This window comes from Daphnia pulicaria, chromosome 4 (assembly GCF_021234035.1).
Source record: "Daphnia pulicaria isolate SC F1-1A chromosome 4, SC_F0-13Bv2, whole genome shotgun sequence".
NCBI classification, from domain to species: domain Eukaryota; kingdom Metazoa; phylum Arthropoda; class Branchiopoda; order Diplostraca; family Daphniidae; genus Daphnia; species Daphnia pulicaria.
Genome location: NC_060916.1, coordinates 870,141 through 886,037, shown reverse-complemented (window position 1 = coordinate 886,037; position 15,897 = coordinate 870,141). Strand labels below are relative to the sequence as shown.

Below are 15,897 nucleotides of genomic sequence, written 5' to 3'. Positions count from 1 at the left end.
ATATTAGACATTACCTATTTTCCTAGAATATAGCAGGCCAGATTCCGTAAATCGGCATGCCATATACCACAGAGCCCAGAGCTGAGATCATACTTTTCGACATGTTCGTCGCCGTATTTCAGTAACAAGCGAATGGCCGTAGGAGCTGCATACAATTGGTTAATTTTTAGTCGCTGAACAGTCTCCCAATATCGACCTGTTGGGAAAAAGAGAATTACGTAACGTCAACGTCCAATCGAGACCTGGATTGGGATATGTTGGCGTGCTCTCGAACAAAAGAGTCGTGACTCCGTTGGCCAACGGGCCGTACACGACGTAAGAATGGCCCGTGATCCATCCAATGTCAGCCACGCAACCAAAAATGTCTCCTTCTTTGCAATCGAAAACTAAACTATGTGTCAACGACGCATAAAGAAGATAGCCAGCTTGGGAATGAACAATCCCCTTAGGGTTTCCCGTGCTGCCGGATGTGTAGAGCATAAACAGCAAATCTTCGCTGTCCAAAACGGCCGGTTCACATTCGCCGCTCTCTTTAACCATCGCCTGACAAAAATTTGCCGTTGGTTAATGTTACAGTTAATAGAACAATTAATTATTTTAAACCAACCTCATCGAGATCGACGTCAAGAGGGGACGAAACGACAGGATTTCCCGTTCTTTTGGCTACGAGAATAGTTTTAACAGTCGGACATTTTTCAACCGCTGTCACAACCGTTTTCTTCAATTCAATTAATTTGCCACATCGCACTCCTTGGTCAGCAGTAATAACTATTCTAGCTCCAGCTGTAGTCACAAACAATAGAATATTAATTAAACGATTTAAATAAAGTAAATTTAAAGAATGGATATATCTCCGAAGGAATTGAAGGACCCAGGCAATTCTTAACTATTGGCAATTTACCACATGTTCAATTAATTCCACCCTGTGCGGGAAGGAGAAAACATTGCCGGGACTTACGGCCTTAAGTCCCTCCCCGCTGCGAGTGTAGTATCGTGATCAACGTCAAGGTAAATATTGACCGTATCTGCTATTACATAACTAGACACTGTAAATGTTTATCTCAACAAATTAGTAACTACTTGAAAAATGAATAAAATTATTCAAACTAACTTGGTTTGTGTCACTCTTGAATGGTGAAGTGGATGTAACGAATTCCCATCAATGACGGCCTGGGATCAAACTAAGAGAATACAAGTAAAACATTTTATACATTCGAAAATACACAACAACAATACATAACACATGGGACAGGAAGAGTGCCAACCTATTTCTTCTGCATATCATGTTAAATGTGAACATTAGGACGCTGTTTTCGTTTACGAATCATTTCTTTTTCTTTTTAAAAAATACCTAAACTAATTTGGCCTTGAAGGTCATTTGAGTCAATAATAGAAATCTATTTGTTTTTGGTTTTCTGTTTCTTTCCCTGTTGGACCAGTCCGCTGGGTAATCCCCGTTTCAATAAACGATAGATTGTCAATAGCCACGTATACTAAACAAATAATACCAGACCATGATTATGTAGACTGGAATTGGTTTGGGGCATGTCAGATCGATTATTATCATCGTAAGACGGGTGGGACATTGTTGTACGCCGTAGTACTCGAAAGTTGGCTACTGCTGTAATAGACCGGTATATGAGAGACGGCCGAACCCTGAGGCTGAACGAAAAAACCTTTTTAATTTAATTGTTTTTTTTTTGCAACACTCGGCAGAGTAGATGCGCGAGAGGTTTGATAAAAACGCCAAAGGCTGGCGAGAGAAGAGTTCGTGCCACCTTATCCCATCAATTTCTCGAGCTTAAATTCTTTAATTTTTCCTTTAGCAGTTTAACCGAAACAAAATCGTTGCAATTTGACTGCGAGAGCCAGAGAATAAAATTCCGGCCGTGTATATAAGAATGTATAGGTGAAAAGACGAAATTGATGGAAGATTCCATCTCGGACACAATTGTTTAGTTTTTTTTTGTTTTCGAATTTACGAATATAAATTACGTAAAAAACCGCGGATGAAAAATAAATTCAATTTGAGTCAATAATTGATATCTACAGTATTTGTTTTTCCTTTCCTTGTTCGAGCAGTCCGCAGGTTATTCCCCGCTTCAATAAACGTTAGATTGTCCAATCCAATGTCCATAGCCACGAGCAAAACAAATTTTTAACATCAGTCAGTCAAATTTCTAATCGCTGAATTTATCTTCTTTCGACAGGAATATTATGTAAACACAACGCAACAATGCGGGTCGAACTATATAAATTGAAACGAACGTCAAGTTGGAAAATAGTTTCATTATAATTCCGAAAAATTAAAAATTCTTGAAAATGAACGTCGGCACAGACATTTGGGGAAGGGAATTTTAAGGAGGGGAGGGAAGATAATTCTTTCAACTCCAATTCATTAAGGAATAAGGAGTAGGACGCACAAACAAATTTTCTATCTGTAAACATGTAGACGTGACAAGAAAAAAAAAAAACAATTTTAATTGCCAAATTTACAAAATGCGGGTCGGACTAGAAATGGGAGAAAATTCATTCACAACTAATTCGTTGACGGATTGAAATCAATTTCAAAAATCTTTTCACGGTTGCTGTGCATGGGTGAATATAAACTGGCGTACTTATCTCTAAAAATAAGAGCGGGGGACTTAAAAAAACTAATTATGATTGCCAGTTTTAGCGAATGGGACGTAAACTGAGCGGAATCTTTTCTGCCAAAGGATGGAAGAAGATGGAAATGATTTAATGCAACTTTTGCCCTAATATAAATGTACGACGTATTTTATTTTTTATATGCCCTAAATTAATTTCAGTGCATTCAAGTCAATATTTGGTTTTATTTTTCTTCTCTTTTCCCTGCTTTACCATGTCAACAAGCGCAAGGTAATCCCCACTTCAGTAAATAGTAGATTGTCCATAGCCACGCATAAAACAAATAACATCAAACCATGAGACTGACATTTAAAAATTCTAATCGAAAACTTATCTTCTTTTTTACAGGGATTATATAAACATAAAAACCTGTTTACCTAAATTATCAAGTGTAACCTTTCAGTTACATGCAACAGAGGGTCATAACTATATAAATTGAAACGCACGTCGAGTTGGAAAACATAGTCTCACTATAATTACGAAAAACTAAAGAATGGCGCATTTTTCTGTAGTTTCACTCACCCAAGTTGTTTTGCTGTTGGTTTTGATTTGTTGGACGCCGAGTTCGACAGGCGCTGCCTTTTCCATGGAAGAAGAATTCCTACAACTGAATGAAAATTATGTAAGAATTTATTTAAAAAAAATTTTCACGCGGCGCTCTTGTCGTTGACTGTCCGATTCAATTTGTAATTTGTGATGTCTTATTGTTATGTTATTTCATTTATTGCCAATAGATTGAAATGAAACAAGTCGTGAAGAGTTTGGAGGCCAAAGTGGAACAACTGAAAAGTTTGGAGGACAAAGTTGATCAACTAAAGGGCTTGGAATCGACAACGATTGAACTGCAGGCCAAAGTGACTGTACTGGAGGCCAAAGTTGAACAACAAGATTCGCTTTTAACTTCCCTTTTACGAGAGAAAAATGAACGCACAGCAGCAACCGACATTATTTCTGTTTCAATTAGCAACAATCAATCAGCTGTTGCCATCCCGGGACTGCCGTCTTCTTGCGGGGATCTCAAAATTATTGGCCACACCCTAAGTGGATTTTATTTCGTCATGGGATCGGCGAAAATGGAATCCGTTTACTGCGACTTCACTAAACTCCCTGACGATGCGGGTAAACGTTTTAGATTCTCACCAATTATTCAGTAGCAATTATCTGATTTTCAATTCTATAATTAAATGAAAAGATTTCCAGAAATGGATTGGATACGCCGACGTCAAATCGGCGCCCGTCCATTTCTACGTCCAGAGAAATTCTGATTTTGACACAGAAAACACTCCGATTACGTTCAATTTGGCGCGGGTGAACGAGGGAAATGCCATGGATTTGGCATCGGGAATATTCACGGCACCGCGACCGGGAATTTATTTCTTTTCTTTCGCGGGAGTGGCGGGTCTTGGTTCTTCATCTGCTGTTGATTTTTATTCCTTTCTTTATTTGAACGGGATTCGAATCGGGGTGAGTAATGTTTATGAGGATAACGCCCCTGTTCTTCAATATAGTCCGTTGACCTTCCAGTCGACGCTGAACTTGAAAAAAGGCGATCAAGTCTGGGTGCAGTTCACTTATATTGGTTCCTTGTATTTGCATTGTATTGCTGACGACGGTAACCACCGGACCCATTTCACGGGTTTCATGTTAGAGGAGGAAATTGTGGCGTCACTTTGAGGTTTCCGGTTCAACATCCAAAACGAGCGTCGACACGAAAATGTTTTAAGGGAAATGTTGGGGTAAGGGCAGATAATTCGTTCGATTCTAATTCATTAAAGGGTAGTGATTTCTTTACAAAGATTTGATATGTATCTATCTACACTTACTGAATACACTAATCAAGTTTGAAGTTTCTATCTTTAAAAATGTAGACGCAAGAAGTAAAAAAAAACCCCGACTTCAATTTCCTGATTTATCAAATGCGCGTCAGTAAAGAAACGGGCGGAAATTCATTCGCGTTTATTTCACATTTTCACTTACGGATCGGAATTTTCAAATAATTTCATTTGATGAATTTGCACTCGCTTCTCAGTTGTGAAATTGTCCAGAAAAATTCATTCCTACAATATATTTAGAAATAAGGGCAGGGGGACGTGAAAAACCCGTTTCGATTGCCAGATGTAAAAATTGATTCAATTTTTTAATTTTTAAAATATCGCTTCAACAAACATGATAACGATGCATTTACACATCTCGGTTATCTTTAGGGAAAATTTTCACTATTTGAATTATTTCCTTACGCGAACGCAGGATGGGATGGGAGAAAAAAAATAGAGAACGGGAGGAAATTCGTTCGACTGCAATTCATTAATAAGGCATGGGAATTTCTTTACGAACATCGCTCGACACTCGTCGACAACTCGCAGCATAAAATAAAAAGTTCTTACCTGCTGCCTCCACTTTGATGAATTCCGTTTGATATTTCCCTTCAATGTCGGTGGTGATGGCTCACGTGTTGAAATTTTCTTCATCTTGCCAAGTGCCAGAACTATTGTCAGGATAACTTTTATCATGCTTCATCTAATTACGCGTCCACGTTAATATCTACAATCTCACTTTACAATCTCACTGTAATCAAACAATCAAATGGTTTGAAATTTGTCAGAACATTTTGAATTGAGTTGGCACTGTTTATGTCCTAACTATTTCCTAACACTAACATGCTAACAAAACCAGATTTAACGAAAACAAAGTGATGATTTTGCCAGTAGCTACAGCCTACAGAATAGCTTTTGGTTTGCACTGCAGAGTGCAGACAGACATTTGTGAGAAGCGGCGATGCCCATTTTATTTTTTAAACAAACTGGAAAACAGGAAAAACCCGGTTCTGGCGTTCTGCTCTGCGGCCTCTGCCTGGTGCCTGGTCTTTAGATATTTTCTTTTTTCCAATGCAAAATTTGAAACTGACTTTCAGCAATTTTGATTAAAATACTGTGAGAGTGACGTGATACTATGACTCACCTCGCAAACTAAAAGTTTTAGTTTGAACCAGAACTAAAAGTTTTAGTTTGCGATGTTTTAGTCTAAAACATTACCAAGCCCTTAAGTTTGAAGTAGAATTATTAGCTGCAAACGTTTCCTATTCAGAGCAGCGAGCATCAGTTGTCAGGAACGGCAGACTATCTTCTTTCGGCGTATTGGATTAGTCCTACTTGACGTGTAACAGATCAGAAATCAGGACATTTTCACTACAAGACAAGTAAAATGTTTTCTATTGTTTTACCAAAAACTAGATTATATCCAAAGCAAAATTAGTTAAATTATTGCTTCCCTAAATCCAAACCACGAAAAACCCACCACAGAAAAGATCAAAGTAAAATTTGCACGATTCCCAAGTAGACCGAAGACCCGCCCTAATATCCCCATCCCCAGAACCCTCTTGAAAGTCAAGAGGAAAAGAAGGACTTTGCCGTCTAGCAACATCGATAACATATTTTTACTCTATTGATGTTGTTTTCAATTTTAAAAAGATACTGTCCAGCAAAGGAAGATTTAGTTGAGAGGTTTTACAAGTCGCATCCCAATCTTTCAATCTCGTCGATTACGAAATCCATATCTTCGTGAGTAGGACGTGGCTGACAAGGGATGACTAAACGGAAAAAGTTGACTAAATTCTTATGAGGCAAAGGCTGGTAGCCAATCATGAGAGATCCTTTCTCCACCATTCGTTTCTTGATTGCAGGAGCAACCTAAAGTAATTCAATTTCAGTAAATCATCGCATTACGTAAAGTACGGATTTCTTGTTACCTTGGAAATTTGTTCCCACCATTCGGGAGATTCCTGACAATTCCTCAACTGATGTGGAATGTACCAAAAGCAAACGTTCGTGCAATTAGGTTCTGAAAGGACTAGCCGAAATTCTGAACGTTGAGCGATTTGACGTGAGAAATACCTTTGATGACGAATAAAAATAAACAATAATAATAACATTAAAAACTTAATGGTTAATTTGGACTTACTCGGCGCATTCAAAGGAATTATCAACCATTTCTTCCAGACCTCGATCGCCACGAGCTTTCCACATTAACCATAGTTTAAAAGCGTCTACCTTACGGCCACACTGAACGCTCTTATCACCAATATCGTAGCGCACATCGTAGAATTTATCTGTCTGGAACAGACAGGTGGCCGAGGCACTGTTGCATCGATTCAGAATATCCTACACACATCGAGACGAAGTAATAACCGAATCAACGATAATACCTTTATAGTTTTGAATACCTTGTCCTTGAGTTTCGTTAAGAAAGCTGAACATTGTAAAGGGGCCCCGAGAATTTTGTGAAGATTCCAAGTCACAGAATCAGCCCTTTAAAAAGAACACGCTGAAATTGATTTGAAAAAAGATAAATGAAAGGTATGTTACAATTGGATGCCGTCCATCAGGAAACGGTATTTCTGAGAGACTAGTGCGCCTCCGCCCCAAGCAGCCTAAAATATAAAACGTGTAAATCTAATTGAACTTTAAATGATTCCTTTGATTTATCTTACATCGACGTGAAGCCAAACGTCATATTTTTTGCATACAAGCGCCAAAGGCTCTAAAGGATCGTAAGCTCCTAGAACTGTGGTCCCAGCTGTTGCGTTGATGAAAAAAGGAATTTTCTTCTGTTCCAGAGCTTTGACAATCTTAATTTCCAACTCAGCGGGTATCATTTTTCCAGAACTGTCAGAGGCGACAATGATAAGATTGTCAGTTCCCAAGCCAATCCAATGAGCTGCTTTGGCCAAAGAATAATGACTCTGTAAAGGAATAATTTTTGTAAAATGAGGACAAACATCCGTGATTTGAAATGGAAAACCTCTTCCGAAGTAAATGCCACTAATTCTCCTATGCTGCCCACTCCTTTTGTTTTAACTTCAGGGAACTTCTTGTAACGATCAAGAACTATCCCATACATATTTGAAATGCTACCTCCTAAAAAATGTATGATTTAAACAGACAAGTTCAGAAATCGTAATAAACAATACATTTGTTTAATTTAATAATACCAGGGGCAAATATTCCATCACCATCTTCCCACCCAATGAAACCTCTTAGGTGTGCTAAGACTGCACATTCGACCATCAGGAAAAATGGTGCTACTTCAAATGTGTGCCTTTATTGCAAAAACACAAAACAAAATAAATTTTATAAAATTCCTACAGATTTTTATTTAAATGAATAGAACTTACAAGTTGGTATTGAGAGCTTCAGTCAGCCAGGCTCCTGCAAGTCCAACAGGATCGCATGCATGATACAACTGATTCAGAAACTTGGGATGGTTGGTTTTGACACTGTATTCCACAGCTTGTTTACAAAGTTCCAAAATTTGAACGTGATTTAAAGCGCTGCCACCTAGGGAGAGATCCACCAACTCCTAAAAATGAACACGAAAATTATGAAAATCCAAGCTTTTACTAAAAATATCTTCTAGAAACAAATTTCAAGTGTTACCTTAAGTTCTTCGGGATGAATAAAATTCACTACTCGATCTTCTACGTTAGCCTTACCAGACAACAATCGTTGGTTGATAACGAGATCTGTAATCTGCTTCAGCAACAATTCCTCATTCACTTGCTGCTTTTCATCTCCCAGTGTACCTTCGCCAGCTAGAGACTCCATTTTCCGTTGTTGAAATTTCTTCAACGCCACGATACGAATTAATAATTAAAATATCGCGCACTAGTGTTGCAATTTCTGTTGGGATTTATAAAAAACACCGTCTGATGACGCAGCCTGGCCAATGGTCTGAATAATATAGCAGAGTAATAGATAAATAGTGTTTTTGTGTGTGTGTGTGTGTCTTACAGCTTTTTTTTACTGGTGATTTTTTAGTGTATTTAATTTTTTTAGCGCTGTGAAAAAATTGTGTGTTCAGGGAATATGGCGACCCCCTAGGGTATTCCCCGAGTTTACGTGACGCCCCTCACCTACTGGTGTCACGTCATTCCTTAAACTGCGTAACCCGTTACGAAACGACAATAAACCTTTACGTCAATTTGTGCATATAGACACAGCTGGTTAACAATGCAAACCGCCGGAAAACACACATGTCCTCACCAATAGATAAATCAACTACTACCGCATTCAACAATAATGCAAATGCACTCACCTTTCGCTGGATGTCGTCTTCGTCGGACGATGTTGAACCAAGAGAAACGGGCCAGCAGTTAACTTATGGAGCGCTAAGATCGTGAGCGGGATGTCCAACGAGTTAAACGAGAGTGGGCAGCAGCTGCTGTTACAAGCGGGGTTTCAACTTTTTCCTCATGGGCATCACCGAATAGGAGTGACAAATAGCTCCAAAAATCCCCAGTGGAAAAAGCTGTAAACCGCATTTCAATTGCGCAATCGTCCAGAATAATTCGCTTGTCTGGCCGATACAAATAAGGTCAGGGGACGTGATAAACCCATTTCGATTGCCAGATATAAACATTAATTTAATTTTTGAATTCAAGCGATTTTCCTTAATGTAAACCCTAAAAGGATACACCTCGTTCATCTTTAATAAAAATAATGCCATTTTTTTATTCGCGCAGGATTTTACAAAGGGGATGGGAGGAAATTTGTTCGACTCCAATTCATTTAAGGGTGGGAATTTCTTTGAGAAAATTTTACTGTGTATGCAAATAATCATTTTTAACGCTCAAACAGATTCTCAAATTTCTATCTGTAAACATGTAGACGTGACAAGAAAAAACAAACAATTTCAATTGCCAAATTTACAAAATGCGGGTCGGACTAGAAATGGGAGAAAATTCATTCGCAACTAATTCATTAACAGATTGAAATTTTTAAAAAATCTTTTCACGGTTGCGCGGGCATTTAAGCTGTGCATGAGTGAATATAAACTGGCGTATCTATTTTTTAAAATAAGAGCGGGGGACTTGAAAAACTAATTTTGATTGCCAGTTTTACAAAAAAAAATACATTTTAAATTTATTTGCCTTTCGCAGATCCATGGCAGATCGAAATTAAATCAAATCAATACGAGAATAAAACGCTTTATTCCCTACGTGTATCGTTTATCTTTAGTAAATGCGTTTCACTTTTCGGTTTTAATTTAGAAAATATAAATTTGAACAAAATATGAAATGGACAGATGCGCCACTTATTCGCTCGGTATGAAAATGACTACAAAGTATAGCAACCATCGCTTAAAAATAAGAGACCAACATGACAAATTAAAATTATTCAATTTAACGATGTCGTGTTGGTCAATTAAACGATTGCGCCTAATGCATACACTGTTGGAGCATGTGCATTCGTCGACAACTTGCAGCATATAATAAAAAGTTCTTACCTGCTGCCTCCACTTTGATGAATTCCGTTTGGTATTTCCCTTCAATGTCTGTGGTGAGGGCTCAGTTCGCCAGGATAACTTCCTCTGATTACATCGATGTCAATCTCTAAAATCTCAATCTCACTATAATCAAACAATAAAATGGTTTGAACTTTAGCACTTACTATGACTGTGTGTGTACCGATCCCAATTTGGTAATTTCCGTTCAAGCAGTGCCATTACTTAATCAACTGGTTACATAGTAGGGTTCTGAAAAACCCTTGAATGTTATTTCAATGCAATGAATTGCTTGACATTACAGAACAACGAAAATTCAGAGCAATAGAACACAAAGATATGAATTTAAAGCAAAGTTTGCATCCCGCGTCAACGGCACTTACCTTTTAAATTTATGTAAACCTCTAGATAGTAAAAGATAAAAAATCAGGAAATTTCCACTACAGGACAAGTAATGTGTTACCTGTTGATTCACCAAAAACTAGGTTATATCTAAAGCTAAGATCAGTTAAATTGTTAAAGTTACAAAATTGTATTCAGTCACACAGTAAAAGTCGGCCAAAAGTGCAATAGCTGCACTGAGATTCGTATAATCTTAGCTTAACACAATCTAACGTAATGTGACAAATGGTTTGTGCCACAATAGACGAATGAAGTGGACGGCTTTTGTTATCAAAAACGGAATGCACAACAGAATGTAAAAAAAGTTAAGAAACATTTCATACTTTATGTTCCAGAGAAAAAGTCGCTTGCGATGTCGTATCTCTCTGTTTCTTGGCTTGAACTTTAGCTTCAATAAAAAATAGAGTGGCAGAGAGGTAAAGGCCAAAGGTTCCAACAACTGCCAACCCAAACGACCATGATAAAAAGTTGTGCTCAAAGTCTGGCATCCAATCACGTGAATCTCCTAAGGCTCCAAAGGTGATAACAGCAATTGTTCCACAAAAGGCTAAACAAAAAATTGCCAGTTAGTGATCGAACATCAAGACAGGTGTTTATAGGTGCTTACCTGCAATGGTCAAGTCCCATGCAAGGGCACGTAAGAGTTTGACTTGGTGCTCATATGTGAAACACAAAACATACATCAGTGTCCCTGCTATGCCTACTAGCATCAACATGAAGCACAGTGTAAAAAACAGCTGTACAGCAATAAAGAATGCTAGAAATGGAAACAAAAATTAGATTAGATTGCCAAGCCTTGGTGGGAAATGTATGTCAACAGAAATCAACAAGTAGCAATCTTACGAGGCATGAGAAAGTCCCTCATCTCAACATATCCAGCAGTGAAAGGATTGAAAACCCATCGACAGCCCGTAAAATATCTCAAGTGGAGAGTATCGTGTGGATCGGGTAACGAACGAAAGCAATGGACCCACAAACCCAATTTATCAAATTTATCTCCATAGTACTTTGACCAGTTTTCCAGCCAATGTGTCGTTGAAAAGGCCACGGATATGCACACAACAGCGACAAAAAACAAAGGAAGGGCGATTTTGGCAGCGGTACTTCGTGTTTTTGTCATTTTTTGAGCGTAATTAATCGTTGAAAACAAAAGAATATATCCCACGCTAGGGATTCACAGTGAATTGTGATGCACTTTCGCCATTAGACCAACGCCCAGCATACAACAATCGTTGGAGCCCTCTAGCGAGCGTTTGGTGAAAGAAGCCAAATATTTCTATATTTACTTGACATAGTAAACATAAGGATATCTAATCTTTACAACTGAATACTATCTTTTTATTCCAAATTTAGCAATAATAATATCCCAGTATTTATTTAAAAATTAATAAAAATAGAAAATTTGACTTACGAGGCCTGAGAAGCCAGTCTATGATGTGGTATTCCTCATCCAAGACATGACGACATCCATTGAAAACTCTATCATACAAGTGTTTCACATCTTTGAATTCTTTCAAACAGAAATTCCAGAGACCTGCAATTGCGTAAAACGAGAAAAAAGTTTACAATGACGTAAAAACAAACGGATATTTAAAATATAGATAGGCATAGGCGTGGTCTGTCAAAGTCGACATTCACATTGACTCACCTAACTGTATGAATTTGGGATTTTCTAACGTGCCGTCTGTTTCTAACCACGAATTTGTTGAGAACGCGATAATAATAATCAAGCAAGTGGCAAAGAAACTTAACACAGCAGCTTTAGCTATTTTTGAGGCACCGTCGTCGTGATGGGACGCCATGGCGGTTGTTGAGGTTTCTCTTCAGACTAAACCCTTACTGCAGAGGTCCCGTGGTCATGACAACCAGTCAACAGCCGTTGGCGCTAAATTTGAAAAGCTAAGTTTAACTTTGGTTGGCAGTTCTTAAACCTGGTATGTACTCTATTAAATGGATTAAGAAATGAAATTTCATAAGAACTCCTTATAATGCCATAAAACGCAAGTGTCCCAATTGTAATAAATCAATTTACACTGAAGGAAAATAGACATATGCTGATAAAGCATGTACACTACAGAATAAAACGACTTTGCCGTCTAGAAAATCTATAACATTTTTTTACTCTCTTTATGTTTTTTTCAATTTTAAAAAGATACTGTCCGGCAAAGGAAGATTTAGTTGGGAGGTTTTACAAGTCGCATCCCAATCTTTCAATCTCGTCGATTACGAAATCCATATCTTCGTGAGTAGGACGGGGCTGACAAGGGATGACTAAACGGAAAAAGTTGACTAAATTCTTATGCGGTAAAGGTTGGTAGCCAATCATGAGAGATCCTTTCTCCACCATTCGTTTCTTGATTGCAGGCGCTACCTAAAGTAATTCAATTTGAGTAAATCATCGTATTATGTAAAGTACGGATGTCTTGTTACCTTGGAAATTTGTTCCCACCATTCGGGAGATTCCTGACAATTCCTCAACTGATGTGGAATGTACCAAAAGCAAACGTTCGTGCAATTAGGTTCTGAAAGGACTAGTCGAAATTCTGAACGTTGACCGATTTGACGTGAGAAATACCTTTGGTGACAAATAAAAATGAATACCGAACATTAAAAAACTTAATGGTTCATTTGGACTTACTCGGCGCATTCAAAGGCATTATCAACCATTTCTTCCAGACCTCGATCGCCACGAGCTTTCCACATTAACCACAGCTTGAAAGCGTCTACCTTGCGACCACACTGAACGCTCTTATCTCCAGTATCGTAGCGCGTATCGTAGAATTTGTCAGTCTGGAACAGATAGGTGGCCGAGGCACTGTTGCATCGATGCAGAATATCCTATGCACATTGAGATGAAGTAATAATCGAATCAACGATAATACCTTTATAGTTTGGAATACCTTGTGTTTCGTTAAGAAAGCTGAACATTGTAAAGGTGCTCCGAGCATTTTGTGAAGATTCCAAGCCACAGAATCCACCCTATAACAAATAGTCACTTGAATTAAATGTAGAATAAAAAAATAAAATAAAAAAGTAAAAGGTTTGTTACAATTCTATGCCATCCATCAAAAAACGGTGTTTATGAGAGACAAGTGCGCCTCCGCCCCAAGCAGCCTAAAATATAAAAGGTGTAACTAGTTGAACTTTAAATGATTTCTTTGATTTATCTTACATCGACGTGAAGCCAAACGTCATATTTTTTGCATACAAGCGCCAAAGACTCTAAAGGGTCGTAAGCTCCTAGAACTGTGGTCCCAGATGTTGCGTTAACGAAAAAAGGAACTTTCTTCTGTTCCAAAGCTTTGACAATCTTATTTTCCAATTCAGCAGGTATCATTTTTCCAGAGCTGTCAGAGGCGACAATGATAAGATTGTCAGTTCCCAAGCCTATCCAGTGAGCTGCTTTGGAAATAGAATAATGACCCTGTAGAACAACAAGTTTGAAAGTTACACATAAATATACATGTGATTTTAAGTGGGGAATATCAAACCTCTTGCGAAGTAAATGCCACCAATTCACCTATGCTGCCCACTCCTTTTGTTTTCACCTCAGGAAACTTCTTGTAACGAGCAAGAACCATTCCATACATATTTGACATGCTACCTCCTAAAACAGAAATCAGTTAGACAAATGCAGTAGTACACTTAATAAACTGCACATTTTTCGATGATTATACCAGGTGCAAATATTCCATCACCATCTTCCCACCCAATGAAACCTCTTAGGTGAGCTAAGATTGCATACTCGACCATCATGAAAAATGGTGCTACTTCAAATGTGTACCTATATTACAAAAAGAAAGCAATTAAATAAAATTCTACAAAATATAACTAGATTTTACTTACAAGTTGGTATTAAGAGCATCAGACAGCCAGGCTCCTGCAAGTCCAACAGGATCGCTTGCATGATACAACTGATTCAGAAACTTCGGATGGTTGGTTTTGACACTGTATTCCACAGCTTGTTTACAAAGTTCCAAAATTTGAACGTGATTTAATGAACTGCCACCTAGCGAGAGATCCACCAACTCCTAAAAATAAACACAAAATGTTAATAAAATGGAGATCCAAGTAAAAATCTGCTAGAAACAAATTTTAATCTTTACCTTAAGTTCTTCGGGATGAACAAACTTCACTACTCGATCTTCTGCGTTGGCCTTACCAGACAACAATCGTTGGTTGATAACGAGATCTGTAATCTGCTTCAGCAACAATTCCTCGTTCACTTGCTGCTTTTCATCTCCCAGTTTTACTTCGCCAGCTAGAGACTCCATTTTCCTTTGATGAAATACCTTCAACGCCGCAAAACGATTTAATAATTAAAATATCATCCTTAAAAAAGTCACGCACTACGGCACTAGTGTCACTGTAAATTCTGCTGGGATTAATACAAAAAACACCGGTCGTCTGATGACGCCGCCTGGCCAATGGTCTGAATAATATAGTTGCACCGTCATTTTTAATCATTGAATGACCTCACCTGGTGGTGTCATCATATTCTATAATATTCCTCGAGCTGCGTAACCCGTTACAACAAATAAACCTTACGTCAAAATATGCATATCATATAAACACAGCTGGCTAACAATGCCAACCGCTGGAAACACAGCACATTGCCTCACCGGTAGATAAATAAACTACTAATGACCGCATTCAACAATAATGCACTTGCACTCACCTTTGGCTGGCTGTCGACTTTGTCGTCGGAAACAATGTTGAACCAAGAGAAACGGGCCAGCGCAGTTAACTTTGCTTGGAGTGCCAAGATGGTGTGTGCGGAATGTCCAACGAGGTAAGAGCGAGAGTGGGCAGCAGTTACAAGTTTGATCCTTTTTGTGTGTCCAGCACTTTATTTTTGGCTTTCTGGGTTGAGTCATGGGGGAAGTTTAGTGGTCTTATCACAAGGTCTTCTCTCTTTCCTGTGTAATCGCCAAACCGCTTAGCGTCGTCTCTCTCCGCACTTGGGTGGGCTGGAGGCGCCCATCCTAGTGGAAAATAATGGCAAATTTGGCAGAGAATCCAGGCAAGAAAATGCTGGATGTGTGTGGATGATGGCAACCCCTTGAGCATATTACGAGGAAATGTATCCACCCATTCATCAAGTCGTCGCAAGAATAACGCAACAACATACAGATAATACATCCCACTTTATATCTTCTTGTACGGAAAACCTTTTAAGGCATTAACATTTGTTTTGTCCATCCATCCATCTACAATCTTCTGTATATCAATAACATTCCCAGCTCAGCATCTGGAGTGATGGGGGGGGGGGGGGGGCGTTCACCAATTCACTGTTGGCACTGTGATTCATCCGCTCTCAATCAGCATTGGGAATTAATTGGAAAAAAGCTGCTGCTGCTTCCACAATCAACTTGTTATCTAAATCGCTGCACAACTTTTTCCCTTTTTTTTTTTTTTACTCCGGATGGCTTCTATACTCTTTTATGCAATTGAGTTGTGTTACCTTTCAAACGCTCACGAGGAAAAGTTGCAGACTCTAATTGGGCGAGCATTGCGAGGCGGTTACAACTCGAGCGAAAACGGAAATCAACTGATTTGATTTCTACG

At 38.5% G+C, this 15,897-nt stretch overlaps 6 protein-coding genes across 7 annotated transcripts in view; 1 reads left to right on the top strand and 5 right to left on the bottom strand.

Moving 5' to 3' along the window:
• LOC124336387 (calcium uniporter protein, mitochondrial-like) overlaps positions 1–15,897 on the bottom strand; it is an 878,707-nt gene that overhangs the window by 550,859 nt on the left and 311,951 nt on the right. The window lies entirely within an intron of this gene.
• LOC124336674 (acetyl-coenzyme A synthetase 2-like, mitochondrial) lies at positions 15–1,586 on the bottom strand. The gene is made up of 4 exons (XM_046790460.1): positions 1,514–1,586; positions 608–783; positions 243–543; positions 15–196 (listed from the first exon to the last, which is right to left on the bottom strand). Exons 1-4 carry the CDS (start codon positions 1,584–1,586, stop codon positions 15–17), a joined length of 732 nt encoding a protein of 243 aa, XP_046646416.1.
• On the top strand, positions 3,119–4,528 carry LOC124336329. The gene is made up of 3 exons (XM_046790096.1): positions 3,119–3,271; positions 3,384–3,768; positions 3,842–4,528. Exons 1-3 carry the CDS (start codon positions 3,143–3,145, stop codon positions 4,321–4,323), a joined length of 996 nt encoding a protein of 331 aa, XP_046646052.1. The 5' UTR covers positions 3,119–3,142; the 3' UTR covers positions 4,324–4,528.
• Positions 5,842–10,319, bottom strand: LOC124336206 (cysteine sulfinic acid decarboxylase-like). The gene is made up of 13 exons (XM_046789917.1): positions 10,095–10,319; positions 9,931–10,036; positions 8,740–9,000; positions 8,082–8,375; positions 7,820–8,004; positions 7,637–7,743; positions 7,447–7,562; positions 7,136–7,387; positions 7,011–7,075; positions 6,869–6,953; positions 6,607–6,806; positions 6,395–6,539; positions 5,842–6,335 (listed from the first exon to the last, which is right to left on the bottom strand). Exons 4-13 carry the CDS (start codon positions 8,247–8,249, stop codon positions 6,153–6,155), a joined length of 1,506 nt encoding a protein of 501 aa, XP_046645873.1. The 5' UTR covers positions 8,250–8,375; positions 8,740–9,000; positions 9,931–10,036; positions 10,095–10,319; the 3' UTR covers positions 5,842–6,152.
• LOC124336458 lies at positions 10,444–12,168 on the bottom strand. 2 transcript variants are annotated; one of them, XM_046790279.1, is made up of 4 exons: positions 11,978–12,168; positions 11,741–11,863; positions 10,937–11,086; positions 10,444–10,876 (listed from the first exon to the last, which is right to left on the bottom strand). In XM_046790279.1, the coding sequence occupies exons 1-4, from the start codon at positions 12,129–12,131 to the stop codon at positions 10,647–10,649; spliced, it is 657 nt and encodes a 218-aa protein (XP_046646235.1). In that variant the 5' UTR covers positions 12,132–12,168; the 3' UTR covers positions 10,444–10,646. The 2 variants fall into 2 exon arrangements, with proteins under 2 accessions (XP_046646235.1, XP_046646234.1); XM_046790278.1 differs by lacking the exons at positions 11,741–11,863; positions 11,978–12,168 and adding an exon at positions 11,173–11,536.
• On the bottom strand, positions 12,324–15,179 carry LOC124336207 (cysteine sulfinic acid decarboxylase-like). Its single transcript, XM_046789918.1, has 11 exons — positions 15,008–15,179; positions 14,436–14,621; positions 14,176–14,360; positions 14,007–14,113; positions 13,821–13,936; positions 13,502–13,753; positions 13,379–13,443; positions 13,230–13,308; positions 12,968–13,167; positions 12,760–12,904; positions 12,324–12,700 (listed from the first exon to the last, which is right to left on the bottom strand). Exons 2-11 carry the CDS (start codon positions 14,601–14,603, stop codon positions 12,518–12,520), a joined length of 1,500 nt encoding a protein of 499 aa, XP_046645874.1. The 5' UTR covers positions 14,604–14,621; positions 15,008–15,179; the 3' UTR covers positions 12,324–12,517.